A 21,173-nucleotide genomic window follows, 5' to 3' on the forward strand; every position below is an offset into this window, starting at 1 on the left:
TGCACATTTTGGGCAGACAGGAAAACTGGCTATCAAGAGGGAGACAGATGCCATCTATGTAAACTGGAACAACAATCCCTAAACAAAAACATAACATGATTGTGAACATTTGATTTAGGAGATTGGATACAGTGTATGTCAACGAACACAAAGAATCCAGCGCAGGAAATTTGGGCGCAGCTGGCGCCACCATAGGCCGTAATAGGAATTACAGCTAGAGTGGCGCACAGTGAGTAACTTTGGCGCCGTCATGCAAGTTCTTCTTGCTACTGAATTATTTATTCAGTTTAGAAACACAAACAGCTCTACCAAACAGCTCTACTCTAGAAAGTACGGTGAAGGTTATGTGTGGTTTAGCTTTCTTGGTAGGCAATGGAGAAATGCTTCTTCTTTGAGGCAAAATGATCTTACCAACAAAGTCATCTTTTTTATCACCAACTGGGATTTTGTAATCAACTTCATCATTTTTGTAAAAGTGGAATAGCTGGAATGTGTCAAATATGAAGTCACCCAAATACTCATCCATGTATATGGTAAGAATTCTTCGATCAAAGCTGTCGATGGCTCGGCCTCCATACATAACCTTAAGAGACATAATCAGGTGTGATTAAGCTTGTAAGGGGACATACAGCAATACATTGATCATTTTCCACAAATATTCACCTTCCACCTATAGAGCAGAATGTATACAGGAAGATATCAGACAAGCAGGTGGTGCTCTGTGTCCTAAAACATGCTGCATGAAGGGTTTAGCTAAGGTTCCCTCATGCTAGTGGATGATGCTGGTTTATCAACAGCACTGTACATGGTTGTAGTAAAGCAAACCTGAAGCGAAATAAACTTATATCATGAATTGTATATGTGGTACGGATAATGAACAGAACATTAGTAGCAAATAAAAGAGTCTCATATTTTTCTTTTCAGTTATAGATCTTTTTTTATAACATTGCATCAGACTTTCACATTCTCCGTTTTAAGTCCACACTCTTTTAAGCTAAAAACCCCCCCAGAAATAATGGCCCTTTGAACTTTGTTGCAGTAAAACCTTATCTTAAGCAGTCTCTCACTGTTTCTTGGCTGTTTAATTGCTTCAGAAAACAGACTGTATTCAACTCAGTGGGTCGAATAGCTCAGAGAAGCTCTTTTGCATAAATAACTCTTCCTATACTGGAAAACAATATGAGACTCTTTTCTGTGCTACTAATGTTCTATTTCATAGCTGTACTACACATACAATTAATGATCTCATAAGTTTATTTTCACTTCAGATTTGCTTTAAACAAAAGGATATCCAATAGCCTTAACAAGTTAATATGCAGGGCCATATTTCCCATTAGTCAAAGCAGACTCAAGCCACCTCCACAAAAAACACTAATTACAAAGCATTGCTGTATAACTGGATCACCCACAAGGCACTCTAGGCAGGAGCTAAGGGACTGGTGGGTGTTCAAGGGTGTGGGTACTGTATTATCTGAGCCCCCATCTCACTTTACCAAAAATCTCTTCACTTTAATCAATTACTGTATTTCCATGGTCCGTTCACTTTCTGTATTATCTGTTGCAGTTTCTTCCTCACCATGCAGACCACCCCACTCCAATCTTTTTCTTTATTCACACATCTACAGTATTTACTTTGCCCCCCCCAGCTGCCATCCAGTATTCTGACTGCTTGACAGGGATGGGGCTTGGGCTGCGGCTAGGTATGCTCAATGATATGCAATATTTTCTGAGGTTATGCAAATTTTTATGCAAATATATGCCGTTTAAGAAATGGACCAATCAATGTAAACCTGGGTTTAAACTGATTGGACCATTTTCAAACTGCATATATTTGCATTCAAAATTTGCATACATTTGCATCAACTTGCAAACATTTGCATGGATTAGATTGTGAGCTCCTTTGAGGGACAGTTAGTGACAAGACAATATATATATAAATACACTGTACAGCGCTGCGTAATATGTCGGCGCTATATAAATACTAAAAATAATAATAATAATAATAAATATCATTCATCATCCCTAGCTGTGGCATATTTGGATGACAAACTGTGACCAAGAATTTAACTTCATCTCAATCAGTAGCTGATTCCTGTCTGTGAACTTCATTGCATTGTGGGAAATAACAGCTGTTCCACTTCCACTGACATCACCTGCCAGCAGTAAAAATGTCACCATGTGATGAATGTCAGAATGTAAATCAGGGAGAGGAAAGATTTTACAATTGGCAAAAACTGACTAAAGCATTTATACATAATTATTGTAAAAATGAAGCACTATTTTATACATTATTTTCACCCCTTAGGGCCCATTCACACCTAAGCGATTAGCAGGCGATTCCTGCTAATCACTAAAGCATTAAAGTGCTAGTGCTTTGTTACCCTATGGCAGTGTTTTAATTGCTGCGATTGGCGGAGATCATGGGCGTTTTTTTTTAATCGCACCAATCGCAAACTCGTTACCTGTAGCAGTATTGGAGCAATCGCGATTAGCCTTCATAGAGGCGTTAATCACAGAAAAATCACACGCGCAAAATGCTAGTAATCGGTAGCGTTTGGTGATTTGTAAGTGTGAATGGGCCTTTAGTCTGTGTTGTCTCAAATGATTAAATGAGATAATTTCAGGTGACAGTTTTCCCAGCAACCCCTGAAAGTCAGTTGACTTCTGCTAGGAGACATGCTCAGGCAACAGCAGGCATATATACTGAGAGACACAGTGGATTCAAAGACAGAAAACATATATTTTACAGCAGCCGTGCCCAACCTACGGCCCGCGGGCCATTTGTGGCCCGCGAAGCCAGTTTCTGTGGCCCGCGCGGTGTCTGCCTGCGGAGGGGGAGAGGATCGGGTGGTATTGCGTAGTATGGCACTCGGCGGGACGCACATACACCAGCATGTGCTTGTATTCAGCCCCGGGTAGTGCTGGGAGAGTCAGAAAGCCTCGCTCATTGGTTACTGCAGGAACCTTCCTCCAATAGGAATCAGCCTAGTTCCTATTGGAGGAAGGTTCCTGCAATAACCAATGAGCGAGGCTTTCTAACTATCCCAGCAGTACCCGGGGCTGAATACAAGCACACGCTGGTGTATGCGCGTCCCGCCGAGTGCCATACTACGCAATACCACCCGATCCTCTCCACCTCCGCAGACAGACACCGTGGGCAGACAACGGGACACGCTGTGTCAGCCCCACACAGAGCCGACAGCCCCCTCAGCCCCACACAGAGCTGGCAGCCCCCTCAGCCCCACACAGAGCTGGCAGCCCCCTCAGCCCCACACAGAGCTGACAGCCCCCTCAGCCCCACACAGAGCTGGCAGCCCCCTCAGCCCCACACAGAGCTGACAGCCCCCTCAGCCCCACACAGAGCTGACAGCCCCCTCAGCCCCACACAGAGCTGGCAGCCCCCTCAGCCCCACACAGAGCTGGCAGCCCCCTCAGCCCCACACAGAGCTGGCAGCCCCCTCAGCCCCACACAGAGCTGACAGCCCCCTCAGCCCCACACAGAGCTGGCAGCCCCCTCAGCCCCTACACAGAGCTGGCAGCCCCCTCAGCCCCACACAGAGCTGGCAGCCCCCTCAGCCCCACACAGAGCTGGCAGCCCCCTCAGCCCCACACAGAGCTGGCAGCCTCCTCAGCCCCACACAGAGCTGGCAGCCCCTTCAGCCCCACACAGAGCTGACAGCCTCCTCAGCCCCACACAGAGCTGACAGCCTCCTCAGCCCCACACAGAGCTGACAGCCTTCTCAGCCCCACACAGAGCTGGCAGCCCCTTCAGCCCCACACAGAGCTGACAGCCTCCTCAGCCCCACACAGAGCTGACAGCCCCCTCAGCCCCACACAGAGCTGGCAGCCCCCTCAGCCCCACACAGAGCTGACAGCCTCCTCAGCCCCACACAGAGCTGACAGCCCCCTCAGCCCCACACAGAGCTGGCAGCCCCCTCAGCCCCACACAGAGCTGGCAGCCCCCTCAGCCCCTACACAGAGCTGGCAGCCCCCTCAGCCCCACACAGAGCTGGCAGCCCCTTCAGCCCCACACAGAGCTGACAGCCTCCTCAGCCCCACACAGAGCTGACAGCCTCCTCAGCCCCACACAGAGCTGACAGCCTTCTCAGCCCCACACAGAGCTGGCAGCCCCTTCAGCCCCACACAGAGCTGACAGCCTCCTCAGCCCCACACAGAGCTGACAGCCCCCTCAGCCCCACACAGAGCTGGCAGCCCCCTCAGCCCCACACAGAGCTGACAGCCTCCTCAGCCCCACACAGAGCTGACAGCCCCCTCAGCCCCACACAGAGCTGGCAGCCCCCTCAGCCCCACACAGAGCTGGCAGCCCCCTCAGCCCCTACACAGAGCTGGCAGCCCCCTCAGCCCCACACAGAGCTGACAGCCTTCTCAGCCCCACACAGAGCTGACAGCCTCCTCAGCCCCACACAGAGCTGACAGCCTTCTCAGCCCCACACAGAGCTGGCAGCCCCTTCAGCCCCACACAGAGCTGACAGCCTCCTCAGCCCCACACAGAGCTGACAGCCCCCTCAGCCCCACACAGAGCTGGCAGCCCCCTCAGCCCCACACAGAGCTGGCAGCCCCCTCAGCCCCACACAGAGCTGGCAGCCCCCTCAGCCCCACACAGAGCTGACAGCCCCCTCAGCCCCACACAGAGCTGGCTGCCCCGTCAGCCCCTACACAGAGCTGGCAGCCCCCTCAGCCCCACACAGAGCTGGCAGCCCCCTCAGCCCCACACAGAGCTGGCAGCCCCCTCAGCCCCACACAGAGCTGACAGCCTCCTCAGCCCCACACAGAGCTGGCAGCCCCGTCAGCCCCTACACAGAGCTGGCAGCCCCCTCAGCCCCACACAGAGCTGGCAGCCCCCTCAGCCCCACACAGAGCTGACAGCCTCCTCAGCCCCACACAGAGCTGACAGCCTCCTCAGCCCCTACACAGAGCTGACAGCCTCCTCAGCCAGCACACTACAGGCCACTCTGATACCATTGCTGCATTAATCTGCCCTGTGCATACACCCAAACAGCCACAAACTTCTCATTAAGAAAATGTGCTTCAAATGGTGAGTACAACAATTCTTATATTGTCGTTTTCTTTCCATTTCCAACACCATGTTAACTGTTACTAGAAAAACGTTAAACGTTTTACATTGAAATTTTGTATGCATGTGTTCCGGCCCTCGAGATTTTTCTTGATTTGAAGTTCGGCCCTCGGGCCAAAAAAGGTTGAGCACCACTGTTTTACAGTATTCGGACATGTTAGTGTTGCTCCCAGTAGGAGATAAAAAAAAAAGTCTGCTCTATATTTGGCATGCAGCTGCCTGATGGATTTGGTACAGAAGCTATTAGCTGGATGATCATTCTATGCCTCTTACAGTAAGCCGCATATCTCTGCTATTTCTGGTGTGGTAGCAAAATCAATGACAGGATCAGGAAAGAAATTAGAAACAAACCAACCTCTCCAATTAGGTACTTCAGGCTGCCCCAAGGAATCCGGGGGTCATTCTGAGTGTAAGCTTTGGTTAGATAGGTGTTTAGTATTTCCATGCACACCTGTTAAGAAATTAAACAGCTGATAAACCAGATGGCACTGTTATGTGATGTGCTTGCATAAAGAAAAACAACACCTTTTTTACATCTGGCTGTTGGTCAGTTTGTATACAGCAGTTATGTGGACCAGCCATACAATTCTGATGCAGGTCTATAGGTAGGAAATATTTAGAAACTTAAAGGGAACCTGAAGTTAGTAGCCAATGGAGGCTGCCATACTTATTTCCTTCCAAACAATACCAGTTGACTGGCAGTCTTGCTAACAGTAGTTGTTGAATCACGCACCCAAAATTAGCATCCAGCTAATCCAGTCAGACTGTAATCAGAAACATTTGATCTGCATGCTTGTTCGGGTGTATGGCTAAAAGCATTAGAGGCAGAGGATCAGCAGAACAGCCTGGCAATGTGCATTGTTAAAAACGAAATAAATGTGTCAGCCTCCATACCCCCTCACTTCCCTTCCCTGTTAGGCCAGAAACCCACTGGGAGCGCTTTGTAAGCTTGAGTGATTTGAAAAAGCTCTTGGTAATGCAATGCTATGGGGGATTTTTATAAAATCACATCGCTCAAGTGGGATCACACCTATTGCATTACATTAGCTAGAGCTTTTCAAATCACATAGCGCTCAGAAAAGCTCCTCCTAGTGGGTTTCTAGCCTGAAGCTGTTTCAGGCCTCTTGCACACTACATGCGATTCCAATTTTTCTATACGATCCGATTTTTGATTCCGATTAAAAAAAAAGTACTGCATGCTGCTACGTTTTTTAATCTGAATAAAGAATCAGATTGTAAAAAAAATCGTAATCACATGTAGTGTGCAAGAGGCCTTACACAGTGATTTTGCTTACATTGCTCTGCGCTTAAGATAATACAAGCACCACACACAGCATTTCAGGAGTGTTTCTCGTTCCCTGAATGAGAATCGCAAATGCAATTGCGGAATAATCACTGCAGTTTTTGCCCCAATTTTCATTCTAAAACATCCCTAAAGTTTTAATACACGTGAAGTAAAATCTGATAGCATGGGTATAACACTATTAAGGTGGCACCTGTGGTACAGCAATAGGGGATGCAGAGGTTGCAGCTGCACCAGAGCGCTTGGACCAGAGGGCTTCCCTAAGGGCCCTCCCTCAACCACAGTGATGGTGCTATTCTGGCAATGATTACTTCTATGTATGTTAAGAATAGTGGTAGTCATTAAAGTGAACCTTAAGTGTAAAAAATAAATTGAGTTTTACTCACCTGGGGCTTACCTCAGCCCCCTGCAGCTGATCGGTGCCCAAGACGAGTCGCTCTGATGCTCCGGGTCCCGCTGGCGGCCACTTCCGGTTTCGCCGTCAGGACCCGTTACGCTGGGGAACGCGGCTGATACTACGCGTTCCCAGCCAAAGTAGCACCCCTATGCGGCCATATGGCCGCATAGGGGTGCTATTTTGGCTGGGAACGCGTAGAAACGGCCGCCTTCCCAGCCTGACGGGTCCTGACGGCGAAACCGGAAGTGGCCGCCAGCTGGACCCGGAGCATCAGAGCGACTCATCTTGGGCACCGATCAGGAGCAGGGGGCTGAGGTAAGCCCCAGGTGAGTAAAACTCAATTTATTTTTTACACTTAAGGTTCACTTTAACAAACTGTTCCCCTCCTCTGCTCATGCCTCTCATACTGTGGCGGTCCTTGGCAGGTTTTGTTGCACCATATTAATGGTTACGTATAAAATGCTTGGGGGGCCCAACGTAAAACTTGCACTGGGGGCCTGGGGCCCAAAGATCCTTAGCTAACCACTGGGTGGCACATAACTAAAATCTAGCCCTGTTTGTGTGACACAACTGTGTGCTGTCTTGTGGGTTTATGTGTGCTGTAATATTGAAAAACTCAAATTTTGTCTTCAAAAAATCTAGCCATGTTAGATTATGACATGCTGTACTTCACAGTACAATAGTCGAGGTGTTTTGTCTGTTTGTTGGCTTACTTTACTATTTAACCTAAATCCCTGACTTTCAAGATCTACTTTACAGAGCTGTTGTTACCTGTTCAACATTTATGATGCTGGACAAGCCTTTACAAGCTCTGTGCACTTGAAAATATATGATCAGACATTATTTGGTGCGCGAGAGGCAAATATTCATAAGCAGTTGGGCACTGAGCCTTAAGAGAACCATGTGTGCTTATGATGATCGTTACAGCCCACTGGCAGACATTCATGCACACTTGGCTACAGAGCTGTAAGAGAGGTAAGAGCGCTTATGCTGATAGTTATGGTTCAGATACATACCTGGAAATCAGATTCATTAAAATCATAAGGTACATTCCAACCAATCTTCCCAAACTTCCGTCTCTCCTGAACAACAGCATGGAAGAATGCCAGAACATAGACCAGAGACTTAAATGCAGGATGCTGACAGGCGTCAAGAGCGTCATGGCTGATTTTGAAGTACGTGGCCCTCATGTTCAACTTCAGCCCATTAGGAGGTTCTGTAACAACCTGAAGAGAACACGATGAGTATGTTTGTTTAGAGTATTAAGTATTTGTGTTAATTCAGTTTTAAGTGAGCAACTATGGTTTCCCATAATGCATTACTCCTGAATATGCAAATCATCTCTTTATAACCCTGAAAGCCAGGGACACATCCAGAACCGCTGGTGTATAGTGAATTATATTCAGCGCTGCTTTTTAGCAAAAATGAATTTTGGTCTCTTTTAGCCCCATATACTTTTCTAGCGGTTCTGGGTAACGATGAGCTATCTGGGTATTTTGAAGTATTACAAATATAGTCTAGAGCAGTGTTTCTCAACATTTTATTGGTATGTACCCCTTTTAAAACCCTGTACTCACCAAGTACCCCCAGCATAGTAAACATTATCACAAGTACCCTTGACAAATATATATCTAATCTTAATACATGATAATTGGTACTAAACAATTTCCAAGCATTTACTATTGTTTTTAATTAGCTAAAATACTAATTTGATGGTGTTTAAATAAGATTTATCATTTTCTAAAACTCTAAATTTGTTATTCTTGGTTAAGTATATCAAGCCTGAGTACCCCCTGGAACCATCAGAAGTACCCCCTGGGGTACGCGTACCACAAGTTGAGAACCTAGGGTCTAGAGTATATAGTCATAATTAATAACTAGGCATGCAGAACACTAAACTGCATAATTGATTGTATTGTCCATAAATGACAGGAGATAGTGTATTCAGGGGCTGAATGTCAGTCATGCCACATGTTTGTAATCTCTCCTTTTCCTTCGCATTCATAGGCCTGCATATTACTCAGTGCATGTCACACAGCTGCACTGTCTCTGTTGTTATCCAGCACATGACTGGACACAGGGGTGTGGCGATAGCCATAGCAGCCATAGAAACTGCTATGGGGCCTTTGGAGTGGAGAGGGCCCAGGTGGTACTTGATGTGTTCACTATGTTTCTCCACCCTCTGACTTTGTCTCAGTGCGCATGGACTATGCACAGTGTAGATTGCACAGAAATGTAAATTTCCCAATCTACTCATATCCATGGGGAAGGGCAGGTGGCATTACTCAAGAGTGCCTAGATATAATGGCCTCATAAAAATTCTGCTACAGGGCCACATAGTCTGTAGCTACACCACTGACTGGGCAGATTCATCATGCTTAGTGAGGCTAGGAAAAAGGTGGACAGTTTGCTAAAATATTCAGTCCTCTGAGTTTTCTAGGCGTGCAAAGTTCTGACATTCTCTTCAGTACTCACCATGTATGGCTGGACTAACTGATTAAAACACAAATGGCCATTACTTCTTTTTCAATGAACATTCTCTCCATATGAATATTTTTTTTATATAACTTAATAGGGTAGGGGCAGGTGATTTAGATTTTGTTCTAATGCAAACTCTGGATTATAACAAAGCAGGCTTCTATTGGGAAGGGGGGGGTTATGAGAGCCAGTGATTGGAACTGTGTTCATTTTCTGGTAACGAGACTGCTATTCCACCATGCTCCTATTAACCTTGAGGGATTTCTGTAGGATTCCGATGGGAAAGTCCTTGGTGGGATCTGTAGTGAGCCACAGGCGGAAGTCTGGGTGGGGTTTCCTTATTAATTCCAGTGCTTTCTCCAAATCCTTTAGCCACTTCACCAGAAGGTGGCAGTTCTGCAGCATCAGCCACTGGCCCCGAGATACTGCTATATCCAGCAGCTGTAGTGCAACCTATTATAACACATAAATCATTGTAACATTATGGAAGGTATACAACAGAGAATGAATAAATAAAGAGTACCATGGAATAGGTCAAGGGTAAGACATCCTCATTTCCAGTATACACTTACACATATGTATAGTAATACCAAGCAGTTGGCTTCTCTTCATTCCATTGCATCATACAAATGGATACAACACAAAATGTATCAAATGTGAGAACACAGTTAGGTCTGGACTATAGTTCAGGGAATATGGAAGCAGAATAGACGGGGGTCCAGGTTACATGGGCTGAAGCATATGGTGGGGAGGAAGGGATGTGTATGTGTTGGAGGCCTGTTGACTACCTTATTTATATAGTGCTGGTACATTTATCCCAAGATGCTTTACAGAGTATATGCATGTCACTAACTGTCCCTCACAGGGACTTACAATCTAATCATTTAGGCATACTAATTATTACACTACTCACTCTCTAACTGCCACTTGATCAGTAATGCATTTGTAATGCATTTTTTGCTTCCTACGGTTTACATGTGTTTTCTTTTTACACATAGACAAAGCACTGTTGTGGGTGTTACTCTCACAGGTAACCCAATGTTACTACACAAGTGATGCAATTACAAACAGGAGGGGAATCACTGAGGTCAGAAAAGCCATGTGGAACATATCTGAGCATCAGGCAGCATCATAACAGCGATGGTGTATGTGTACAGGTTGCCAGTAATGGGAAAGCACATGTAAACTAACAGTGGCCAAGAGCTTCTCAGAGCCTTTCAAACCAGCACTGTAGCTGCATTATGCAGTGGCTACATTGGGCTGATATATTTAGAGAGTATCATAAGTTCCCCTAAGGTGCCCAATAATGGTAACATTTTTTCATCAGGTAGGATCTTTCGATGCAAGTTTTACAATTGAAAGCAACTGAAAGGTAATTATGTTCCACTAAACAGGTCGATCAGGGATTTTCTCTCTTCCAATTCGATCGGAAAATCCAACATTTGGTTCGATTCAATTTCTATGTACTAATAAAAAAAATATTTTAAATTGATTTTCGCCACGCACTGCGCAGTTTTCTGTACAAATTGATGGTGAAAATGTATTTGAAAGATTGCATCTGATGAAAAAATTGCACCATTAATGGGCACCTTTATTCTTCAACTCAACTCAACAATTCTTCAACTGGACATAGACTTTAACACAAAGCCTGCATGCAGCGAGTTAGAAGGCCCCTGTTACACTTGCATTGCACGTGTGCGTTGTGTCCCTCTGTGTTACTGCAGGGTAACACAACGGCAATGCAAGTCATCGGGGCCTCTTACACTTACCGCCTTGCGGCGGAAGTGTTTATCTCACTGCAATCCCAATGCACAGCCTGCAGCATGTTGCCACAAGCACCACGCCTAACGCACAGTGCTTGGGATAATGGAAGTCAAGGGGCAATGCAGTAAGTGTGAACAACGGAGCGCAATGCGTAGGGGCGTGCATACGTGGACCGACGGGAATCCCAGTATTGTACTTCCTTGTCTAGCAGGGAGTACGTCACTTAGCAGGGAATGGCGCTATTCATTTGACCCTGTCGGCACACTCTGCCGCAGGGTCATATGTTTGTCATATTTTGTGTTGCAGTGGAATGCGGCAGGAGCATCGCATGGCACCGCAAAAATCTGGTGTAAAACCGGCATCAAGGAAACCCAAGGTGAAGATACACTGATGAGATAAACAATTGTGTCTTTCCACCTACTCCTAAAAATGACTTGTGAGGGTTTTTTTGTTTTTAAATCCTGCAGTTTTATTTTCTGTGTACAGAATCAGGTAAGACATTAATATATTGTCTCTTATGCTGACAGTCTTATAGTGTCCCAGAAGCTAAAATAGATGAACTACTGACATTGTTTATCTGTTCCCTGCTCTCAGAAGTGTTCTCTGCTAATAAAAAAGTTTTATATTTATAATTTATTATCCGGAAGGCTTACGCTATAGTCTGACCTAGTGCTAACTTGAGAAAAACTGTCACTTGCATACCTAAATGTTAACTCTTTAACCACTTGAGGACCGCAGTGTTAAACCCCCCTAAAGACCAGGTCTTTTTATTGTTAATTGGCCACTGCAGCTTTAAGGCCAAGCTGCAGGGCCGCACAACACAGCACACAAGATCCCCCCCCCCCCTTTTCTCCCCACCAACAGAGCGCTCTGTTGGTGGGGCCTGATCGCTCCACAGTTGTTTATTTTTTTTTATAAATATTTATTTTATTTATTTTTAATAAATTTTGTTGTTTTTTTAATTTGTCCTCCCCTGCTCCCTCCCTCCCTCCCTCCCCCTGCCAGCCAATCAGGGTGATCAGCTGTTATAGGCTTCAGCCTATGACAGCCAATCACTCCCCAGTCTCAGGAGGGGACAGCCATGTCACACGGGGATCGTACAGCGCTGCTGCCGATCGCAGTGCTGTACATGTACGGTAAATAGACGGCGATCACGCCATCTAACAGTCTCACGAGCGGCAATTGCTCCACCCCCTGAGCAGGAGATGCGCGCGCAGCCTGCGCGCGATCTCCTGAAAAATGCAGCCCCAGGACTTGACGCCAATTGGCGTTAGGCGGTCCTGGGGCTGCCGCCATGACCACGCCCATTGGCGTGGGGCGGTCTTTAAGTAGTTAAAGCAGAAAAAGAAAAAAAGCAACACATCCTAGCACTGTACACATGTCTATCTCATCATGTCACCTCGTGCATCCTTTAAGCAAAAATCACAAACTATGACCTGGGGTACTTGAGGATCAGAGTTGAGAAACACTAGAAAAAAGTCACAATACATATTAGTATTGCATTATATGTTGCATTCTCTATATCTACACAATGTATATATTCAGAGAGAAGCACTAGAAATTGACAATAGATCAATAATCTTGCTTGGCAGGGATATATCTGAAATATTCAATATAGGTCTACATTTTGTAGCTTAATGCATTTATGTCCCTTACGTGCGGAACAAAGGTATTGTATTACTTTATATCACGGCAACAGTACAGAGAGTGATGGGAAATGTGATTTATAATTCACAATGCTCAGAAAACAGCTCTGCTTGATTCTAGACATTGGCTGGAAAGCCCTGCAGGACTGCGGAACTGCAAAACTCTGCAGGCCAGCAACAGGGAGTCATTAATATTCCAGACAATATCAGATAAAAAATAAAACCAGCAGCATCACAGATAATCTGCAGTGTGTTTATGTGGCAATAGGATGCAGCTACAGAAACATCAATCTCAACAGAAAGCAAGCCTGAAAACAGCATATCCTGCTTTGTTCTATTATCAGATGTGACATTTGGCAAACTTGCTGTTTTCATCTTTATTCAGATGTCATACTCAGCTTGCCAACAATGAGCACCACAGACCCAAATCACAAAGCGGCATGAGGTGCGAGGTGATTGAAATTGTAACATATTTTTATATTCGAACTGCTTGAAATTCAAAACAACACTTCCAAACACAATTTACATTATTTTTAATCCGGTGTAGGGAAATAAGATAAATAAAGGGCTATTTGGGAGGCAGCTAGGAGAAAATATGGAGGTTCCTGATTGGAAATGAATCAATCGAAAGAATGGATCCGCACACAGTCTTGTCAGCAACAGTGCAGTTTATTGTCCTATCACACACATACAATCTGACCGTATTCCTTTGGGACAACACTGTGTCCGGATCCATTCTTTCAATTGATGGATTACTTACTGCTGAGGATCCAGCACCAGTACACGCTGGACAGAGGTGTGCCATTCTTTGCTACATGATTGGAAATTAAGCCTCATACACATGTACAAGGCATGTTGCCTGGCAGGGATTAGGATTTTTTTTCCTTGGATGACAATGTTGGGTAAAGTCTGTACATGTACAGCCATATCGCTAACAATGCGGTCTGTTGCTATGCTGGGGAGGAAGGCCGACAGTCCGGCACGCAATGGTGCAGCACAGAAAAGATGAGTGAAAGGGGAGAATAATGCACTCTGCACTGGGCGAGTCGATGACAGACACACCAAGGGAGATTGGGGTCTGCTGTACACATGCTAGATTCTTGGCAAAGGCGGTCATTACTGGCTGTCTATCAAGCATTGTGTATTAGCTTTAGCACTATTCTAAAAGTGCATACTCATCCAATTTTGATTGTTCGAATGACTAGCAAATTTTAACACTTCCATGGAGTACCTACACAATCAGTTCATAGTATTCAAAATCTGTTGGCTCTCATACTACATGGAAGTGGTAAAATTGTCAAATTATTGACCAATTACATTTGGATGGGTGTACGCACCCTTACATAGTGCAGAAATGGAGGAGAGCAAGCTATCATTTTAAATACCACACATTACGGTACATTCCTCTCCACAAATGTCCTTTCCAGGATTATAGATTTTATTTCCAGTTTCCTTGTATGGTCTGGGTTCCTCTAAATTCTTGGAGTTTACTATAACGGGCAGGGCTTGATGTACCATAAGGCACTGCAGGCATGTGCCTACAGGTAGGTGCCTGATGATGAAAAGGCGGCTTACTTCCCTCCACGAGCGTCTTCCTTCCTACTTCCCTTTGCAGAGTCCTGATGAGAGCTTAATGAGATGTTACTCACCCTGCTCTTGGCATTCCACTGATGAGATCTTCCTTTAGTTAGGGGCACCTCTAGCTACCTAATACCAATATTCTTCTAGTTAATATTCAGGGTACTTCTGGCTACCTAATACTAAGCAGCATCTGTAGCTACCTATGACAGCAGGGGAAATATGAGAGAAGTGACTTGCGGTGTAGTTTGGTGGGGGCTTGTAGTAGGTTCATAGAGCGCAAAAGATAAGGTGCCAGGACACCTGTGCCTATAGGCTCCTGTGAGGTAAATCCGGGCCTGAAAAAGGGATTCTACTGTATTGTTCCATACAGTTGTGCAGGAGAACATAAGATTATTATTATCATCATCATCATCATCATCATCATCATCATCATCATCATCATCATATAGTTCTTTCATCTTACTTAGTATATACAGTATAGGTGCAGAGATAATAAAAAACATGACTGTGACAAGGAAGAATACACATAGTTATCTGCCTTACAAAACATATGCCAAATACAAAGACAAAGGAAAGAGCCCCACCTTTTCAGCTTGATATCACTGTACCGTGTGTATATATATATATATATACATGTGTATATATATATATATATATATATATATATATATATATATATATATATATACATGTGTTTATATATATATATATATATATATATATATATATATATATATATATATACACACACACACACAATCTGAAATCCATGCATTGTGGATCATTAACTCCAGAATTTTCTATTTTTTGCAGGTACATAATACTCTGCCACTGAACATTTTTCTACTTTACTGACTAAAATACCTAGGTTTTGTCAAACATTTGAGAAAATATAAATACATGTAAAGTAATTTTAATCTGGAAGAAAGTGTGAAATTCAGTGGCAAAGTACTTTGTCGTTAGTGGAGTGTAAGGTTGGAAATCACTGTATGTTGTCCAGATCAAAACATGTTGAGGCACTACAGAAATACTGTATAACACAAATTATAAAGAAAATTCTACACAAAGTAATTTACTTACCTTTTCTTGTCCTTGACCCATGGCGAGGAACTTTAATCTGTTTCCCCCAAATCCTGACCTCTCTGCCAGCTTCATGAGGTCACTGGCAGGATCAGACCCCGGGCTCAGGATAAACACAATGGGTGAGCTTGGAACACTTTGTTCAAATATGGCTTCAAAACTTATAACTGGCGGCTGCACATACCTAATAGAATTTACAAAGTAAAAGTATAACTGGCAGTAATATCTCCTCACTAAGAAAGAGTGTTTGCACTGATACAAATGAAGTTATCTTGTCGCTAGTAAAAATATGCTAGATCCTTAAAATAGATTAACTATGGTCTACTGTAAGCAAATAAGCTCTTTAAAATACATATGGAGGAAATCAAAATGGTGGGTCTCCAGTATGAAGCAGGACATTTAGGTGCCTGCTATCGGCAGAAACTTATACTATGAAATTTGGACATCCGCGTTGCCAATATATAGCGGGTGGTGTGGGTGCCCAAATTTAACAGTATACCCGCAATTTATAATGGCCCCTATGGTGGCACCCTTGCATTATCATAATTGTGGTGGATTGATGGCGAGGGCCGGTCAAGGTTAGGAGTGGGGGTGTATTTTAAAGGCTAGGCGTGGGGAGGCAGGAAGGTTAAGATTCAGCATGGGGGAGGTTGTTTTTAAGGGTTAGGCATGGTCAGGGTTAGGCATTGGTAAGGGAGGGTTCTGTGTGAGAGTAGTGCTAGGTTTAGTTGTAGTAAAATATCGTTATTATTTACTGATATTTTACTGTGGTAATTTACACTTTAAAAACGTAGATTATCCATAAGCGCCTGTTTCCACTGCAGATTGGATGCAGAATGGATGCAAAAAAACTGACTCCAATGAATGTCTATGGGCCTGTTTCCACTAAACATAATTTTTCTGATGCAGATTTTCCCATAGGCATTCATTGGAGTCAGTTTTTCTGCATCCATTCTGCATTCAATCTGCGTGTAGTGGAAACAGGCCGTAAATGTAAGTTATACTGAGATTCTACTAACCAAAAATGGGCACCAAATATGATTTTATTCATCTAATTGTCAACCTGGTGCCATTCACTTTGTGTCAGATACCATTGGGTACCACAAAGCTGTCCTGGGCCTGGAGAAGGGGTCAGTGTCTGGATCTTTGGGTCTCTCTGGGGGTAAGTTAGGGATAGGCTAGGCTTATCAGTTAGGGATAGGAGGAAGTTTGGGAGATAGGTAGTGTATGTCATCAATTCAAGGGTGGAGGATGGTGTAAGACTAGGAGGAAGGTAAGGGTTAGGTACCAGCCAGGGAAGGGGTTATGGGGATGGGGTAAGGGCAAAGAAGGGTTTTCAGTGTTAGGCACAGCAGAGAAGGAGAGATTAGAGATAAGAAAGGGCAAGCGATTAAGTTAGGGTTAGTTTAGTTAGATGTGTTAAGGAAGGCAGAGTTGTCATGGAGATGAATCAGTTCCCTAAATTGGCATTAGTTTAGGCACTAGCCTTCTGTTAGAAGAAGGCCAGCATCCATGGGATTTAATGACTACAATAGTGATTCTGGCTGTAAGCAGTTAGTTTGGGTTGCCAAAATGTTGGCTTTGGAGATTTAAAGAGAAACTCCAACCTAGAATTGAACTTTATCCCAATCAGTAGCTGATACCCCCTTTTACATGAGAAATATAATGCTTTTCACAAACAGACCATCAGGGGGCGCTGTATGACTGATTTTGTGCTGAAACCCCTCCCACAAGAAGCTCTGGGACCGCGGTACTCTGGGCAAACTGCCACAATGTAACAATGTTCACAGACAGGAAATAGCTGTTTACTGCTGTCTGTAACAGCCAAAACAGCTAGGAGTAGCTACATAACCTACCCACAGTAAAAATGTCACCATGTAATAAATGTCAGAATGTAAATCGGGGAGAGGAAAGATTTTACAATGAGCAAACACTGACTAAATCATTTATACATAATTATGGTAAAAATGAAGCACTTTTTTTTACTACATTATTTTCACTGGAGTTCCTCTTTAAGCAAGATTGCACTTTACAAGAACACTTTCTGCAATTTTTTTAAAAATACATTCAGTCAGCATATCAAAGTACAACTGATGTAAAAAAACATTAACTATAATAAATGCACCACGCTTGACATGGACTCTTGATGTGTCATTTCACTCAGCTACTGTTATTAGCCCAAAATATCTACAAAGGTGTCCTGACTGAGCCGTTAAATGATCTCTCAGTCTGGTTCAGTAGGCCACACAACCATGGGGAAGACTGCTGATTGACAGTTGTCCAGAAGACAATCATTGATATCCTCCAAAAAGAGGATAAGCCACAGAAAGGCATTGATAAAAAAAAAACTGGCTGTGCAAGCATATTAACGTGCTGTACGCAAGCATATTAATCATATTAATGGAAAGTCAAGTTAAAGGAATACTATCTATACCCAAGTGTTCTAAAATGACAGTGTGCAAATAATGTCTAAGTAGCTGTGTAAACATTTTTCTACTTTTCATGTTAAATATCAGAGGCAAAAACTGTAATTTATTGAGGGTAGGATTTAGCTATGTTGGGACAAATCAATTGCAGAAGGGGTGTCTGCTTCAATGCACAGCCAGAGTTGCATATCAGACTACAGAAAGCAAATATCAAACATATCAAACTCTGAAAGCAAAAACAGTATGAAAAATCTGTGACAATTAGTTACATTTCCTTTGCTCTCTTCAGACAGGTCAGTCATAAACACAGGACGCAGGAGCTGCAGCTGTTTTCTCTGTCACACACAGAGCTACACATAGAGTTAACTGATCAAGTGTGAGGGGAATTTCCCCACTCCTCATGGCTCAGTCATCCATCAGTTTTGGCGTCAGTAAACTTTGAATGTATTTTGCTAACAGTAAACAAAGAAGTTGCTACTAAAATGTATACACCAGTACTTAGCAGCACTTCCCAAACAATTCCTGTGTCAATTGAAAAAAAAATATGTGAATCGATAGTATTCCTTTAAAGAAAAAAAGTGGCAGAAAAAGGTGCTCATGCACCAGAATTAACCACAGCCATGAGAGGATTGTAAAGCACAGCCCATTCAAGAATTTGGGAAATATTCACAAATACTGGACTGCAGTTGGTGTCAGTGCTTTAAGAGCCACTACACACAGACATATCCAAGACATGAGGTGCAACTGTTGCATTCCTTGTGTCAAGCCCCTCCTCAGCCAGGGACATGAGAAGTGTCTTATCAGGTCTAAGTAGAAAACAGACTGAACTGTTGCTCAGTGGTTCTTTTTTAATAAATTTTGCATTTCATTTGAAAAGTAAGGTCCCAGAGTCCAGAGGAAGATCGGAGAGGCACAGAATACAAGTTGCTTGAGATCCAAATGAAGTTTTCAGTCGGTGATTATTTGGGGAGCCATGTCATCTCATGCTGTTGGTCAAACAGGTTTTATCAAGTACAAAGTCAGTGCAGCTGTCTACCAGGAAATTCATGATTCCCTCTACTGACAATCTTTATGGAGATGCCAATTTCATTTTCCAGCAGGACAGGGCACCGGTCCACATTTCCAAAAGCACCAATACCTGGTTTAATGACCATGGTATCACTGCTTGATCAACAGCCTTGTCTGACCTCAATCCCATAGAGAATCTATGGAGTATTGTCAAGAGGAAGACCAAACCCAAAAATGCAGATGAGCTGACAGCTGCTAGCCAAGTATCCTGGGTTTCTATAACTGCAAAAGGAGCCCTGACCAAATACGGTACTAAGTGCGTACATGAACATACTTTTCAGTAAGCCAACATTTGCGTATTAAAAAAACTATTTTTTACTGGTCTTATATAGTATTATAATTATCCAATATAATGAATTTGGGGCTTTCCTAGGCTGTAGGCCATAATAAGAAAAGTGAAAAGAAATAAATGCTTCAAATATATAATTTTGTGTGTAAGGAATCTATATTGTATAAATGAGTTTCAGTTTTTGAATTGCATTGAAGTATGTGTGTACGTGTGTGTCCAATAATATCCATATCCATTAAGACATTCCTTTTTATTTATTTATATGTATTTTTATATGTCAGATAATGATCAGTGTAATGTCCCTGGTACTTACTTCTCCCCCATGGTGACTGTGACATAGTCTGTTACAGCCCTGTATACACGGTCCACTCTGAAACAGCGTAGAAGAAGCAGTTTCTGAAAGGTGGACAGCTTGTCATTGTAGCCAAGTGGGAAGGGATATTGCTCCAGTGTGTCCAGGTCATACCACTAAATGGAAGAAATCAAGAAGAGCTCAATACATTTGATAGAGATCAACAATACTGAAGCTTGTGAACAGTGTTACTGTTTTTATGATGCAGTTAAAGCCAGTGGCGTAGCTAAGAAGTTCTGGGACCCGATGCAAGTTTTACAATGGGGCCCCCCAAGCACTCTATACATAGCAATTGATACGGCGCACCAAAACCGGCCAATGGCAGCTACAGTGTCAGAGGTGCAAGAAGGGGATAGGGAACAATTTGTTAATGATTACCACTATTCAAAGTATCTATAGAAGTTATTATTATGAGCACAGGACCAATAGAGAGCTAATACTCTAGTTGAGGGAGGGCCCTTTGGGGCCCCTCTGGCCCAAGGGCCCCTATGTGGTCGCTACCTCTGCAACCCTATTGCTACGCCCCTGGTTATAGCCTATCTGCAGGTACACTTTAATATATACCAAATGCTAGGCTATTAGGCAGAGTGCCAAATACAACATACACTACTCTGTCTCAAGTGAAATATCCCTAGTATACCCAACAATACAGGGGCTTATTTATCAAAGCGAGTGCAGTGTAGATAAAAATAAGTGAGTCACCCCGAGACAGGGAAGTCCAGGCTGACAGAGTAGCCATCCGTGTAGGAAGAGGCCGGAGTGCCACCAGCATCTGGGGTGGAAGATCACCAGAGACCTCTTCCTCCACACACCGACCATCTGTCCGGATCCCTGCCTCCCCACATCCTCCCACCCTGCAGCTGCCACTTCTTTGGGACTTGGATGGCCGGGTCTTGGTACTTCGAGTTCTGACTGGCCAAAGTCCAAAACTTTGAGTTCTGGCCGGCCAAAGTCCAAAACTGTAAGTTCAACACAGGCTACTTTGTATATTGGCTGCATCAGCCGGCCATTTCACATATTGGCTGGCCAACATCAACACATAAAACTAATTCTGCCACTGCCACCAGTCTGCTGAGGTTTTGGACAGCTTAGTGCTTGGAGTTTGGCCTTAAAAATATTACAGATTTGTTTGGCTGGAGTGGATGATGTTAGCAGTGCTGATGGTCATACAGATATGTCACTTACAGCTTTCCACTCTGATTCATGTCTCTCCACATCATCAGGAAGCGACCCGAACAACGATGGGAAGAGTTCAGTCAGGCGCATAATGTCTTCCCAGCCTTGGTCTGGGAGCCAGGAACATGGCTTCTTCCTCTTACTTTTCTCTAACGATATATTTCCTTTGAAGAATAACAAAGTATTAGTATGCAAGGAACATAAAATGGCTTATTTTCTGTTTATCTGGTAGATCTCGTACTCAAAAAGAATATTTAGGACCATAGAGAAAAATGTCGAAATTTTGCTACCCCTTTTAGTCAATTATACTTTGCAGTGTATTTATAAAAGGTCAAGTCTGCAGTATTTCATGGCTGTGATTTATTGTGTTACCTCAGCACTTCTCAAGGCATTTACAGTAACATTTCTAAAATCACAACACAGTTCCACAGCAAAGTAAAGATGAATCAGATAAAATAGCCAGTCAAAAGCATTAGAAAGGAATCAAGCAGTGAGAAGTTAGCAATCACTCAGCAATA

At 43.7% G+C, this 21,173-nt stretch overlaps 1 protein-coding gene and 1 long non-coding RNA gene across 2 annotated transcripts in view; one reads left to right on the top strand and one right to left on the bottom strand.

The window, feature by feature from the left end:
* The window catches only part of DNAH10 (dynein axonemal heavy chain 10), a 182,728-nt gene that overhangs the window by 12,369 nt on the left and 149,186 nt on the right, over positions 1–21,173 (bottom strand). Inside the window, exons 67-73 of the mRNA XM_068244102.1 lie at positions 20,665–20,819; positions 19,441–19,595; positions 15,345–15,528; positions 9,526–9,726; positions 7,812–8,021; positions 5,451–5,546; positions 412–583 (exon numbers count right to left, since the gene is read on the bottom strand). Of these exons, the coding sequence (XP_068100203.1) occupies positions 412–583; positions 5,451–5,546; positions 7,812–8,021; positions 9,526–9,726; positions 15,345–15,528; positions 19,441–19,595; positions 20,665–20,819 (1,173 nt within the window). The remainder of the gene's footprint in view (positions 1–411; positions 584–5,450; positions 5,547–7,811; positions 8,022–9,525; positions 9,727–15,344; positions 15,529–19,440; positions 19,596–20,664; positions 20,820–21,173) is intronic.
* Positions 7,893–21,173, top strand: part of LOC137524367 (uncharacterized) — a 46,264-nt gene continuing 32,983 nt past the window's right edge. The window contains exon 1 of the long non-coding RNA XR_011022663.1: positions 7,893–8,039. This is a non-coding gene — a long non-coding RNA (uncharacterized lncRNA). The remainder of the gene's footprint in view (positions 8,040–21,173) is intronic.

The sequence above is a fragment of the Hyperolius riggenbachi genome, chromosome 1, assembly GCF_040937935.1.
Source record: "Hyperolius riggenbachi isolate aHypRig1 chromosome 1, aHypRig1.pri, whole genome shotgun sequence".
NCBI lineage: Eukaryota > Metazoa > Chordata > Amphibia > Anura > Hyperoliidae > Hyperolius > Hyperolius riggenbachi.